This window comes from Talaromyces atroroseus (assembly GCF_001907595.1).
Source record: "Talaromyces atroroseus strain IBT 11181 chromosome Unknown scaffold_8, whole genome shotgun sequence".
Taxonomy (NCBI): Eukaryota; Fungi; Ascomycota; class Eurotiomycetes; order Eurotiales; family Trichocomaceae; genus Talaromyces; species Talaromyces atroroseus.
The window spans coordinates 478,712-493,300 of record NW_017971440.1 but is presented as its reverse complement, the minus strand read 5'-3'; the positions used below and the strand labels follow the sequence as shown (position 1 = coordinate 493,300).

General features: G+C 45.4%; 3 protein-coding genes across 3 annotated transcripts, besides 2 other annotated features; all 3 read right to left on the bottom strand.

The window, feature by feature from the left end:
* Positions 1-110: 110 nt before the first annotated feature.
* UA08_06125 (hypothetical protein) lies at positions 111-1,034 on the bottom strand (the record flags this gene model as incomplete). Its single annotated transcript, XM_020268414.1, has 1 exon — positions 111-1,034. One exon carries the CDS (start codon positions 1,032-1,034, stop codon positions 111-113), a length of 924 nt encoding a protein of 307 aa, XP_020118746.1.
* Positions 1,035-3,102: 2,068 nt separating this feature from the next.
* UA08_06124 (hypothetical protein) lies at positions 3,103-5,400 on the bottom strand (the record flags this gene model as incomplete). Its single annotated transcript, XM_020268413.1, has 2 exons — positions 3,103-4,901; positions 4,947-5,400. 2 exons carry the CDS (start codon positions 5,398-5,400, stop codon positions 3,103-3,105), a joined length of 2,253 nt encoding a protein of 750 aa, XP_020118755.1.
* A 2,661-nt stretch (positions 5,401-8,061) lies between these two features.
* Positions 8,062-13,786, bottom strand: UA08_06123 (hypothetical protein; the record flags this gene model as incomplete). The annotated part of the gene is made up of 7 exons (XM_020268412.1): positions 8,062-8,390; positions 8,427-8,762; positions 8,855-9,152; positions 9,321-9,451; positions 9,652-9,688; positions 10,411-10,710; positions 10,784-13,786. 7 exons carry the CDS (start codon positions 13,784-13,786, stop codon positions 8,062-8,064), a joined length of 4,434 nt encoding a protein of 1,477 aa, XP_020118754.1.
* A 320-nt stretch (positions 13,787-14,106) lies between these two features.
* Positions 14,107-14,349: a repeat region (Identified by RepeatMasker using a combination of RepBase library and repeat library created with RepeatScout).
* A 222-nt stretch (positions 14,350-14,571) lies between these two features.
* Positions 14,572-14,589: part of a repeat region (Identified by RepeatMasker using a combination of RepBase library and repeat library created with RepeatScout) that runs on past the window's edge.

The window sequence follows — 14,589 nt, the reverse complement described above, 5'->3', positions numbered from 1 at the left end:
GAACTGCCCATATTATTATCCCATACTATTGACCAGAACGATATCACTGTTGTACATTAAACTATCCCCAGTTATATATATCTGCAACAATGCCAAACGACAGCCATCATTTAAAGAGCGAACACGGCAAGAAGGGCGGCAACAAGCCCGACGGCGCCGCTGGCCTTGTTGGCACTGGCAGCACCAGTGTACTCAGGGACAACGCCGGTCGAGGTGCTGCTGCTGCCGGGAACAACGCCAGAGGAAGAGGCAAAGCCAGTTCCAGAGGTGGTCGCAGTGGCCACCGCAGTGCTGGAACCAACAACGCCAACAGAGGTAGTGGTGGCCGTGCCGGTAGCAGTGCCGGTGGCAGTACCAGTGGCAGAAACAAAAGTTCCACTTCCAGTACCACTGGCAGAGGAAGACTCCGTGACGGTGCCAGAAGAAGCCGTAGTAGTAGCAGCGCTAGTAGCTGAGCCAGAGACGGAAGAAGTAGCAGTGCTGCCTGTGCCGGAGTAGGCGCTGATGCCGCTCGAGATAGCATCGGTGATACCAGAAGCAAGCTCATCAGCAACACCAGACAGCGCCGAGGGGACCTTGTCCGAGATGACCGAGGCCAGGCTCTGGGCGGCAGTCAGCTGGTCCTGGAGACTGGACTCGACCTCTCCGCCAGCACCGGCAGCGACGATGGCAGACTTGTCTGCGACAAGGGCGTCAATAGCGCTCTTGATATCGGTGCTCAAGGTCTGAACGTCGGTGCTGAGTGTGACGGCATCGCTGGTGTCCAGGTCATCTTCGCCCTGCAGCGTAGAGACGCCGCTGTTGGTGATTGAGACGATGTTGTCCCCGTCAGAGAGCAGGGTGCTGGGGTCACCGCTTGTGTAGGACGAGGCGTCCGACTGGAATGTGTTGACGGCTGAGTCGACGGCCGAGACTACCGACTCGAACGCAGAGAGGTCGCGCTGGACCTTGGTCGCTCTTCGTTGTACGAAGCTGGGCTTGGCTAGGGCTTGGGCAGAGAGGCCGAGGGCGATGGCGGAGACGGCGAACTTCATGTTGACGATTAACGAGTGTTTTTGATAAAAAAAAAACAACTACCAGACACTGAGAACGAGTGGGTGTGTGTATAAGGATATATGAGTCGAGGCAGGTGAGTCAGGAATGGTTCAGAGGACAGAACAGGTCTTATATATTGCCTCTGCACACCTAAGTATACTCCTTATACCTGGGTACTACGTTGGTAGCATAGATCAGCTGTCAGCTGCCAGTCAACTCATTCCTCGAGGCAGCCGAGGTACCAGGTGAATACGAGTAAGCCACTGTTATTGCTAATTTCCACATAACCATGTCCAGCCGTAGTCAGGTACAAGGGTCTGTACCGTGTCCTATAGGCAGAGAGGAGAAGGGTCGATGTTTCATGGATCCACGGGCTCATCTGGAATTGGTTGGCTATGTGGTGGCGTTTTTGACTCGATGCATGAGGTTGGCAAATTTCGAGTCATCACATAGTATCATCTATAATCTATACACAGGCATCCTCGTACAACAACAGATTACTCAGATGTTTAACGAGAACTCCTACATCAGCATCCAAACTCGACTGGCAGATCTCCTCCACTCACGGGCCAGAAAGAAAAAGAAACAGAAATTAAACTGAGACATTTCGATGTACAGCCATGTATACCTGTTCTAGCATGCATGTGCGTGCGTGCGTGCGTGCGTGCGTGCTCGACAAGTCCTGCACTGCTACCATTCATTCTATTGATTCGCCATTCGTGCATGACATGTCGCTACAAATTCAAGCTAGCACGCTGCAGCCAAGTAAAAAAATAAAGTGCTGCTATGCCCAGAATGGACGTTGTCCGCGCAAGAGTATCTAATAAACTATTTAGTATTTACCCCGGTTAGGGCAATCCGGGGTAACTCGACGGCGGCGTAGTATCGCCCCATACATATATATAGTCCAGCCCGCTTCTCCGCATAATCCAATACTTTACACTTACTAATTCTATAAATTATGCATATATCTACGTGGGAAAAAAAAAAGGGGGCCCTCGGAAATTGCTGATCGCGCCATTGGAACTAATTGCCCACCCACATAAACCCGTATAAATACAGCTTGTAGGTGAATTAATACTCTCGCCAAGTACTTACAAAGCTGCAGCTTTGGAAGTCAAGCTCGGGGAAACCCGCAGAAACTCAAAGTAACGGTGACATTAGCCTACTTGCAATTATTGAAATAACATGCATTTGGTGGCGATGTTGCTATGCCGAGATCAGCTAGTACTGGATCAGTGGCAGGCAGAGAAATGCGCTTGGGCCGAGGCTTTGCGCCAATAACTATCCCTGTTCAGAGTCCGGGGTATATAACGCTTTAACGCTTATAAGTGTAATCTGGTGTTCAGCTCACGTAAGAGAAATCCGGACATCCAGTCGATGGTAAGGTGCATGCATCCTCGATCTGGGGTGTGTGTTAGGGCAAGCCGACTGCCTAAAGAAGTAATTCGCGCAATTTCGTGAGAGGGGCTCTTATGGCGTGTATAATATAACTAAGCATGGATATATATGTATTATAAATCATGGTAAGAAAGAAATGTACCTGGGTATATGTACGTAAAAAATGTCTTCGTTTATTTTCTTGTCGCATCTAGTCCTTTCTCTGTAGATTCTAGCGCTTTTCTTCTAGATTATTACCCTCCTAGAAGTTTTCTGTGGCTCTGGGTGGAAAGATTCTTGAATAAGATTGGTAAAGAGAAGAGTAGACTAGGCAAAAAGCAACGCCATTTAGAGTAATCTATCTACGCAGCTCCCTGGACACAGAGTTTATTCAAGTGCATTCTATAATAGCATCTCCTTCTCTGTCATAATATCACGGCTTGTCTATATCGTCTTGATTGAGATGAGGGTATACCATCCGATTCGGCGGATTCCCAATTTAGGTCGAGATTTGCTGCATAGTCGAAGAATTTTTCATCGATTATTCTATACAGGTGGGATGATGATTTTATGAGTTGTATTTCCATCCAATCCTTGTACTGCTGTTACCTAAACGTGGGATACTATTTGACGACATCTCATGTTTCTTAGATATACAAGACTGAATATCGAATATTTGAAGCATCCCTAACTTCCACCACAACCTCCTCCTCCTCCTCCTCCTCCTCCATCTCCTCCTCCACACACTGCACCTCCAACACTACAATTACCATGACCACCACCATTATCACCCCCGGGTAAGATATCAAGGACATCATCCAAACCATCAACAAGCTTGCCGACATTATCAAAGAAGCTTCCATGATCCGGACCTCCGTTCTTAGCAACGCATTCACCTGCTGCCACCATATTGGCACACGTGCCCGCCGCACAGTCACCATATCCCCCCATACTGGCATTCAGCAAACCCGGACTGCTCGGGTAAGGGCCGACACTGATGCTTGGGTCGACCATGTACGGTGCATAGAGCCGATTACGATAGGGATAGCCCCATACCATCATTTCCCCAGTTGCATCTCCCTCCGTGCGTCTGTGTTTATGTGCCCGACGAATTGCCTTGGTCCACGCTTGTCGGAGACGCTCTCTTCTAATTTCCTTCTCGAAGCTGGTCTCGGTGCTGGATCGAACAGCGTTGTGAGTCGAAATATGTGGACTTTTATCCGGCTCCGAAGAGATCCGTGGATCATCGCGTAAACCTTTGGCTAGCGTCCGCGAGTGCCTTGTTGACGACGACGATAGTATGCTATCATTTCCAGGATACAAGATGGGCTCCCGTGTAGCTTCGCAGTACCAACAGGTGCATTCGCTGTATAGCTCGCCGTTGGTGAGGCGTTTGTACTCCTTGCTAGTCCATTCAAACGCATCAGAGAGCCTACCTTCGCTCACTTTATCGTCATGGTTGATAAATGTCTTAGGTGTGGTTCGACTGGTCGTATAAGCGTAGTATCGAAATGCAGATAGTTGATGCGTGTGCCACGCAAGATCAATATCCAGTGTTGGTACGGCCATTTGACCGGGATTTCTGAACAAAATTTCAAGGTAAATCGTGTACTTGCGTATCAATCGGTCCATTGTTGTTGGTAGCGTTGGTGAGTGAAGCCAGTCAAGATTATCCATCTTTTGTATGAATACGCCCTGCCGGATAACAGCCCCAACAAGGTCCAGTCCGAATATAGAACTGTTTTCCCAGTAATGAGACATCATGCGCCGGATACCGATTTTTTGTTCTTTTGTAAGTAATATTTTCATTGCTCCATTGATAGTCCCACCATTGATGCTCTGCATTATGTAGGGATCGTTTATCTGCGATTCAACCAGGTTCCGCACACCAATCATGTCGTTCACATTTCCCCCAGGTTTGAGACCGTTGTAAACCACACGATCACCAGCCTTGATAAGATCGTTTGGAAATGAGAACTCCTCGAGGGACTCGGGAATACCTTCTAGATTCAGATAAGTGCCAGGCATTGGATGGCTAGACGCCAGCAGATCTTCCACGTCTTTACGAAACCGAGCGACCCTCATGACTTGATGATTATACTCAAATCCGCACTTGCAATAAGCCTTGAAACTTTTATCAGCGTATCCAGTACATTTTCCAAATGCAAAGTCAGGTGAGGACCCAATCTCTCCAGTTGTCCATGGGACATTGAAATGACGCAAACATCTCAGACACTCAAGTTCTTTTTGCATGGGTTCATGCATATTATCCCAAAGACGCCCAGTAATCTCCGTGAACTTCCTCGCCGCCTCTTCCCCAGGTTGATAGTCAAAACTCCTGGGGTTCACAGCATTGCCGATTAACTGCCATGGAAACTCGGTATTCCATAATGCCATTTTAGAGGCTCGGATGCAATCCTCTAGATATGCACGAGGGTTGAGCATATGGGCATGCCAAACCATGAGGATATCTGCCAGGGGTTGATCTATCAATTAACCAGACCCGTTTATCATTCACCGGCACAACCTACCAAGCGGGGGCAAGTCCCTTGCTGACCACCTCATCTGGTGTGTCTGCATGATACCAGACCATTCAAAGTGGATTTGAAATACTGTAGGAAGCTGTCCAGATGGCACAACCTTTGTCCACCATTCTGCGTAACGATCTACTGCTCGGGATACATATATTTCCCAGCGTTTCTCTTTGATGCGCACCAAGGCCCGGGTCCTTTGGTCAAACTTTTCAGCCTGAGAGTCATATATTCCGAACAATCCGTCAATTGCGGAGACGGTGGCACGCAAGTCGGCTAGCGCTGCAAGTAGCTTCAAGTGTAGAATACATTGATCCTGGGTGACCGGCTTGTCCTCGGCTCCCCCAAGGCCTGGGAAGTGCGGGTCATATGCTGCAGGATTTCCATCGCTGCTCGGTGCAGATCCATGTTTGTGTTTTTCAAACAGCTTTTGTGACAGCCACTCGGCCGTCATATTGATATGTGCGAGTACTTTTGAGTCGATGATGTCTGGCTTTGATGTGCAGAGTAAAAAAGAAACAGGCTACATATGTGACCTCAACAGTTGCAAGTTTTGCTCCGCCACAGTAAAGCTAAGTAGGCTGACGAGTACTTTCAGGGAATAATTACCACTAGGGCCTATCTAGCTCAGCCTTGCCACAGGCTTCAACAAAGGTGCCTTCAGCTGAACCTGGCACCTGTCAATGACTGATTATGTCATTGGTGGCATTGCAGCTAACTAGATGTACAAGCCCGAGATTCTTGCATGCGTTAAACCATACATGGTATGGTGGTGATGCAGCAATCATCTGCTCTGCTTGATCGCTATTCCGAAGAGCTGAGATATATTAAAAGAAAAAAAAAAAAAAAAAAAAAAAAAAAAAAAAAAAAAAAAAAAAAAAAAAAAAACAGCTGATACAGTCGTGATGCTCTTTTATAACGAGAGGTCAGTGTATTAGGATTAAAGATTTAAGGGCTGCATGATTGCTGTCAAAACGTTAAACAATTTTCCGGGGTAGACTCTAGCCTGGATGTTTCTTTGAATGACGATTGTTTGTTGTCGTCAGCTTTTTAGGGTTTTTTTTTTGTTGTTGTTCTTATATGGCATTTCCTAGGAAGACTGCTTGTGGATTTTGTCTTCGATGCTTCGTAGGCCATAACGTACAAAGCTCTTCATTATATCAACTGGTTCCTTTTGTAAGGTATGTCCTTCGCATCACGACGCTGCATATTGAAAGCCAACACTACGGTTCTTGACTGTAAGGTCAAGAACTAGTCCCTCTTTTAAACCATGGTCTGCCTCTAAAGATTGTAGTCCATATAAAAGGTCTAAAAGTTTGAGAGCGGCGGCGGATCATCCAACAGGTCCCCTGATCACCTTCACAGCTAACGAGGAGTTCTGTTTGTCGAACGTATCCTTGGCTTCTGTGATAGTACCGTGGTAAGCGTTGTTGCTGCTAGAAAAAAAACCCCCTAGACTGCATTGGAAACTTGTAATGCCCATCCAAAACCAGTGGCTTCAACCTGGATAGACTCGGTGGTTATACATCAATTCCCAGGTTATTTCTAATAAATAGCCTTTATACATTCTAATTTCTACACGCATTCTGCCCTGTTAAGTCATGTGTTATCATACGATTCATGGTAGCCTCCCGGACTCCATCCAGCTCTCAATGCATACGAGTACGGGAATCTTCGGAGTAAGCGAGAGCTAATAGTTGGAATGCATAGTAAGCTCTGTCATATCCGTTCTACTCGCTAGCTAGTTGCATTAAGAAGTAACACATATATTGTACCATTCGGTGCTTGATGCTTAAGCGCGTGCTTACGGCCAGCAGCTAGTTCTACAAGGCCCATATTCGAACTCTTTAAAATTCAATATACCGAAATATTCCTCTCTTGCTTTTTCAGTTGATCTGTTCCAGTTTCATGTTATTCGGTTCACTATTTCAGTAGTTCTCGCTGAACATTAAACTCCGGTTTTTCCAACACAGAAGCTTTACCCCCGGGTGAAGCGTGGCATATGGTTGCCTACTTGCCCCCCTCACCATATGCCATGTCTAGCCTCATCCATATTCTCGTTACAAATTTGCCAAATTAAGCTCAAAAGTAGGAGATTGCCAGAAAATCGTCTATTTTCTATATTGATCACCGCAACTGCCGCAATACCGTCGAATTCTCCGAATAGCATGAAGTGGTTCAGCCTCAGGCTCGCTTGTATCATTCCTCTCTATTGATCCAGTTCCACCTGATGTGGATCCTATGTTGATCTATTTATTGCGCATATGATTGTATAAATATTCTTTCCTAGATATCAAGTATAGTCAATCAAGGGAATCAATTGCATAGTGGTGTTGAAGTTGGGGGGGATAAAGCAGACTCAGTAAGAGATACTCACGATGCTCACCATAAATTAGGCAGGCACTGACCGTTGCGCTGCCAAATGCTTCTGTTAAATCTACATTGGCATACAATATGCAATAACCTAGTTGTTCTAATGTAACTTGATGTTACTCCCGCATGTCGAGGTCCAAGTTAAAGCATATATACAGATTTCGATGACAAACAAGAAGGAGGTGCCTCAATTTTACTTACTAGCTATGTCTAAACCCTAACAAAAGGAGTCTCTTGACGGTTAGCTCAAAAACACCAAACGCTTGTATGCCTAGGCTTCCTTGACATGGAAATTGACCTATCAAACATTCTTCAAATATCCCAATAGCAAATCCGGGCCTACAAGGATGCACCGTCTGGATCATCCCATAGAATGGATATTAGCTTTCTATTTATATTTATATATGTTAGAACTCTTACGATTAGAAAGATAGTTAACTATTTCATAAGTTTGGGCTGCTTGAGATTATCTGGTTCTTCAATTTAAGCTGGCAATCTTGGAACTGTTTGTACGTAAAATCACAAAGAAAAATACCAGTAAATGGTCAAACTGTCGGTCAACGGTACAATTATCAACAAAATGGCATGAGCATCCTCATCCTCATCCTCATGGCGCTGTAAGTGCGCAGTTCTCGTGGGGTAAATTGGTAGTCAATTTGAAAAGTCAGTCATATTCATACGGATTATTTCCGCCAAGAGAAAAAAAAAAAAAAAAAAAAAAAAAAAAAAACAGGCAAGACGCCTAACTCGGTGGATCGACAATAGCTGTATCAACTCCATGCATGTTGGCAGGGAATCTGCAATTGACACCAGAGCATTTCATGTTTGAACAATTGTGCCCGGCTGTGCATCTCACATTATCACAGAAAATACCAATGGGACAGACAGATGATCTGGCGATATACGTCAAATCAACGGTTTTCTGAGAACTGAGTGCTGGTCCATGTTTGTGTGTGCAGTCATTGAAGGTACACGATCCCAAGAGGTGAAACTGGTTGCACAACTTCTGGCGTTTCAACTCCTCGACATTCTCTCTTGAAGAGTAATGCACCAGACTGTCAACACGTTGGCCTTTAGCATTCGTAAATACTTGTAGTTTTATTTTACCCCCATTCGGTGTCGTAGGACTAAGTACTAGAGGCGATGATTGTATAGGAGGGCTTTTCTTCGCTGCAGACGCGTAATCCGGGGTAGGTGTCCTCGGAGGAGTGATGTAAGTACTTGTACCGCTGAAGGACACTCGCCTTGACTTGAGCTTGTGCGACATGAATACACTTTCAAACGAAGTTGTCTCGAAGTCTGCCGCTAATTCCTCCATCTCTCGAGCAAAGGGAGGCTTCGATCCCCTGTGTGGACCGAGGACGCGGGCCCATCCATTATCAGCAGAGGCGCAAAAGACGACGCGCACACAATGGACGTCTACGATATCCTGCTCGAAATGAGCTAAAGAGTCGGGATCGGTCAGTTGGGTACTCTAAGTATTGTTTGCTGCATTTTGAGTAGAACACACAGAACAACAACTATAAGTAACTGACCTTTCAGCTTAACATCAGCACACTCCTTTCCATTTCCTGCATCCACAAAATCGCATAATATATTCGCCTTATTAAAGGCTTGAAGAAATGTGGTCAAATTCTCATTACCATGGAGAATGCTGGCATCACGATAGGCCTTCGTCAGGCCTTCCACGTTGGCATACACACGAATTTTATACGGGATATTTGGTGGCACTTGAGTACCAAGGTTTTCGATATGGTCTTCCGCTGCCTTGATCAGGAGCCGAGCGGCCTCGTAACCCCCGTTCTGCCCATGTTGAATGAACTTCTCATGGAACTAAATAGCCGAAGAATCAGTAAATGGACGAATAAATAGTCCCGGCAGATTAGAAATCAGGGGGCTTATATTCATACCATCTCCGTCAACCAATACAGAAACATAGCTAAGTTTATCCTAGAATAGCCGACATGAGGGACGAATCGATTTCACTTGAGGAAAACCCACCTGTTTACACTGTAAGATCTTCAACATATGCATGTGTGTCTTGTTATCTTCTCTATGTGAGGCAACAAGCCGCTTCTGGTCTTCCACTTCCTCTTTCGTTTTGTTCGAGCTCGTGCTTAAGGGCGTTGATACTATCAAATAGTTCCTATGTGACAGTTTTGGTAGCGACCATTTCAATTTGTTGGCCTATTCGCCTTCTGCATGAAGCAAGCGAACCGCTATTATCTCGTCCTTGCAGGCTTGAACAGCACATGCATCGGCATGCCGTCTCTTGACAGCAGACGACTCAATTTCTCTCATCCTGATCAACATATGTAATCAGAGCACTCACTATACCAGGGTAAAGGGCCCTGTGCAGCACCGAAATGCTGGAGACAGGTCAAGTACGAATTGATGGGTTATCTGCCAGGCAAAAGTTTGGATAGTATCCGATTCCCTCGGTGATGAAGCCGCCCTGCTCGAGGAAGACATACTCATGTCATGATGCTCTGCTATAACATGAGGCCAGTACATTAGGATGAACGTGTTAAGAGCTGAATGCTTAGTTCGTCCATATGTCACAGAGTGCTGTCCATTAGGTACCATGAACAAACAAATCAAGGCCAGAAATTATAACTGCTCAATTTTCTTCAAAATCGTCATGCTCCACTAATTCACTATGCATCTTTAAGGCTGAGAAAAGGGGATGGCACATGAATGTAAAGGCTTTCCCTGTAGACAAAAGTCAAGAATGTCTTCTTTTGCCGAGAACTCGCGATTTTCTCCAAATCCGCACTGTACAGTCATCACCAGCGGAGGCAAAAATATCTGGATAGGCATGGTTGAATGAAATTGAATTGACGCAACCTGTCGTATGCCCTTCCAAGATGTCCAGGATTCTGCCACTGTCACGATCCCAGATATATATGCGAGAGTCTTCGCTACCGCTCACAACCAGTCTTCCGTCAGTACCCAAGTGATGACGTCCGTGCATAAAAGACTCTGGTTGCGGCCCTCTGAAACGACGAATTAAACGCCTTTCTGCGAGGTGAATAAGCTGAACTTCACCCGATGAAAAACGTACAAGGATATACCTTGCGTCATCACTCACAGTGACACAAGTCAGCCTTTCTCTAAATTCAAGGCTGAGCTTCTTCTCATGATTCTGAAAGTCATACACGTGAATTCTTCTACGCGAATAATCCCCTGTGATCAATTGAGTTCCGTCTGGTGTTAAGGACCAGGCTACAGCAGGGAAATCTTCAGGCCACGAATACAGAAGTTCGCCGCTGTCACTCCATTGGTGTAATTGCGAGCGGTTTTCAGAGGAACTGATAAACGTTTTGCCATCGATAGAAAAGATGGCTGCGGTCGCTTTTCGATGATAGCAGTGGAATTCTAAATCACCTGTCTGAAGATGGTAAAGAAAAACGATAAGTCGTCATGTTCAATAACAGTGAGCAAAGGGAGTATAGAATACCTACAATTACGTTCCACATCCGAATGGTGCCATTCCAATAGCAACTGACCAACTTTTTATCATCTGGGCTCCATGAAATAGCAATAACCCACTCGTTAGGCTTGTGCTCACCATGAGCACATAGAAGGTGGATAATCGTAAATGATAATGTATCATAGATAATGATACTTCCATCCATGCTGCCGGTAGCAAGCTGGTTTCCACTATGCGAAAATTCAGAAACCCATACTTCATCAGAATGATCATGTAAAACATGAGATACGTAAAAGCTCGGTAAAAATGTAACACTGAGGTTATTGTTGTGCTCGCGCCGCTGATCAGTCAAGCTGACCAAGATCTTCTTCAATTCGTCTCCACCATTTTTATTTTGTTCTACTGCCATCAAAAGGTTCTCTGTAATGATTACTCGACCACCTAGTCGATCGAGGAGCAGTGTCATCACCTCGGCGTTGAAAAATCGTGCACCTAGTTCTACCACCTTGGCCGGTGTGACAAGGACTAAGTCGTAGTTATATCGTTCAGTAAGCAATAGCAACATCAACTGATTGCGACTTTCCCACCCATTCGTTGCTATAGCCACCACTAGTTGTTCTGCAATAGCGATCTGACCATTTGCTTGATCAAGTAGTAAAGCCATCATATGCAGGGCATTGTGTTTGTGATATGTTGCTTCCTCCAGAACGTCTTCAATCACAAAGTTCGGATCAAGTTGGTGAGCAAGTAACAGTGCGAGCATTTCTTCGTTATGCCATTCGTTGCGCGTCGCCGCCACCATGACTTCCGTTGTGATCGAAAAGTATTTGCCTAGCTTATGGAGAAGCAGCTTCACCAATTCGACAGGACAGAATCGAATAGCCAGTTTGACCAAGTCTGGGGTTATGAAATTGTCGATAAATCCTCGGCCCAGCAACATTTCCATTATCTCTATCCCTTCACTTGCATACCAAGTCCAAGTCTCCTCTGTTTCTTCTATAGTTGGGATCAGGTCTCCTCGCTGTTCAGGCGGAACTCCCATAAACCCAGAAGTCCGTAGAACCGCCTTGAACAGCTTTTCTGTGATAAATATCTGGTCTCCTCGCTTTTCAAGTAGAACTGCCATTGCCCCAGGATTCCTCAAAGCATCCTTGACTATTTCTTCTGTGATTAGGATCTGATCCCCTCGTTGCTCAATAAGAAATGCTATAATCTCTATGTCTCTATTGTTGTTAACCACGGATGGTCCATCTTCCTTGGTCCTCACAGCAGCTTTGACGACCTCTTCGGTGATGGGAATCTGGTCTCCTCGTTGCTCAAATAGAAACATCATAATCTCTTTGCCACATATAGCATTACTCACAGCAGCTTTGATCATATCTTCTGTAACTAGGATCTGATCCCCTCGTTGTTCAAGTAGAAACGTTATAATATCTTTCCCATGTGCAGAATTGCTCACGGCAGCTTTGACCACCTCTTCTGTAATTGGGATCTGGTCTCCTCGTTGTTCAAGTAGAAGTTTCATTGGCTCTTTTGAACCTCTAGACTGTGCTGCAGCAATGACTACTTCTTCATTAATCACCGCGTTTTCGTTCAGTCGTTCTAAAAGAGCACTGAGGATATCTGTATGTCCGAAAAAAGCAGCTATCTCTAACGGTGTCCTTCCGGATTTGTCTTTGAAGACATTATCATGATAGATCTTTGTTTGCCTATCATGTCCTTTCATTGGTATTGCGTGATGGATCAACGGTAAAATATTCCATGCCGCTGCAACATGGAATATTGTGCCCTCTTGAGGTACAGGTTTTCTCGAACTTCGCCTATACAGCTCCAGCCACGATTCCATTCCTTTGGAATTTACACTGAAAAAATCAACCTGTGATGGAACAACAGCGAAATCTGTCATTGCTAAACGGACATGCTCCATCCAGAAAAACACGGAGTACCTAAGGAATGAATCCTTCATAACGTCTCCGTAGTTGACTTTTAGGTTCGCATCCGCATACTGAATAAGGCGATCAACGCAACGATAAGCGAGCATAGCATGAGCTTTTGTTTCACTGATAAAATGCCGATGCAAGAAGTCCTTGGTAGATTTATGGAGTAACTGAACTTGATCATCCTGAATTACCACCAGGAGTCGGCAAGAATGAATTTCATCGCGCGTAAATATCAGTCGCTCTTCCTCCTCTTCATCGATGTACAACTCACAAACAAGAGATAGCTCTGACACACTTAGTGGATGACGGGAGACTGCAATCACACTCAGTAGGCGTTTGATCTTAGCCTCATCTGGATTGCTTTGCACGCATCTGTCGAGTAGTCTTTGATATAATGAGTAAAGTCCCGAAGGTAAACCTTGCAAGTATCGGATGGCATCCTTTGATTGTTTTTCATCCAGTTCGTCGCATGCGATGCCGATCCATAAGAATGTACCACCTGCTTTTTCTTTCAAGATACGAGTGACCTCGTCTGCAATCTTCTTGGTATATTTTTTTCTTGCTCTAAATTGAGCAACCCTTTCTGAGATAAAGAGCTCTACGTCTCGCTTTGACTTGTCGAATGAGCCCAGGTCCTTATTGTTGAATTGTTCCAAATCCTCCCGTATCTCTTGGTAGGGTCTGCTTGTAACCAAAATGCGTACGTGCGGGGCTGAATAACCTGACGTAGAGTCTCGAAAGGATTGTCTAAATTGTTTGAGGAGAGTCTTCTGAGACTCAGTATCACATTCATCTAGGGCATCGATGATGATGTACTTCGTGCCTGTCGCTGGGTCATTCACGATATCCATAAGGACGCCCCATAGAGAATCAAAGGATGAAAAGAGCGTTGCCTTTCGGTCGTTGTACTTAGGCAAAATAAACCGTAGAAGTTCAGGTCGTTGTATCACGAGGTGATATAAGATACCACGTAAAACTCCAGTAACTGTTGTCCGGTTTCCTGAGCTAGACTCACAGAAGAAGTATGCAAGCAGTTTCTGGCCGGAAGCGAAAGATGGTGTTTTTGATAGCTCCTCCACAAGAGTGATTGCCATGGTCGATTTACCAGTGCCGGGTAGTCCATGAAGCCATAGAATGCCTGGATCGTTTGAAGATTGTTGTATATCTCCGAGCCAAGTCTTCAATTCGATGGTATCAAGCATCCAGCTGCACGTCCCAGAAGCTCGGTCTCCTTTTCTACGCTTGAGCGCGTTCTTATCCTCAACTGGATCAGTCAAGAAAAGGTCCCGCAAACAGTCTTTTGCTTCTTTAGTCTCTAATATACCCCCTAAACATAGGTTAGAAGGGGTGTCCCCGGAAACGAATGATTAGCTTACGATTGATCTCCCCAGTCACAGAAACAGGAACTACCGATAAAAGCTCCTTACTAAATGCCGCTGCCGTAAGTGCTGCATACCCTTGCCAGCCCTTATTCTTATGAGAGTCACAATAATCACAGATCCCTCGGACCACCAGACAGGGTAGATGGTTCATAATCCCTGCCGCTTCCATCTCAAAGCAAAGAGCGTTGGTCTCTTTCGCAATCCGGTCTCGAGATTGACCATCTTTGATAACTTGGTTACCGGATGCAATCACCCCGTAGTGGACCTGAGGCTCAGTCGAGGTTCTCAGTTTTCGCTGTATCAGCTGCTTCAAATCACAGCCCGCGCATGTCTTCTCCAGATCTGGATGATCATATGCTGGCAGAAACAGCCGATCATACAGTTCATCAGGCTTTGAAAACTCACTCTTCATATCTAGGTGCTTATCGAGTATTCGCGCCACAGTCTCCGATATCTTGCTACTATTTTCCATCATTCTATCGGATCGTAGTCGTGCAATCGCAGTAAGTAGGATT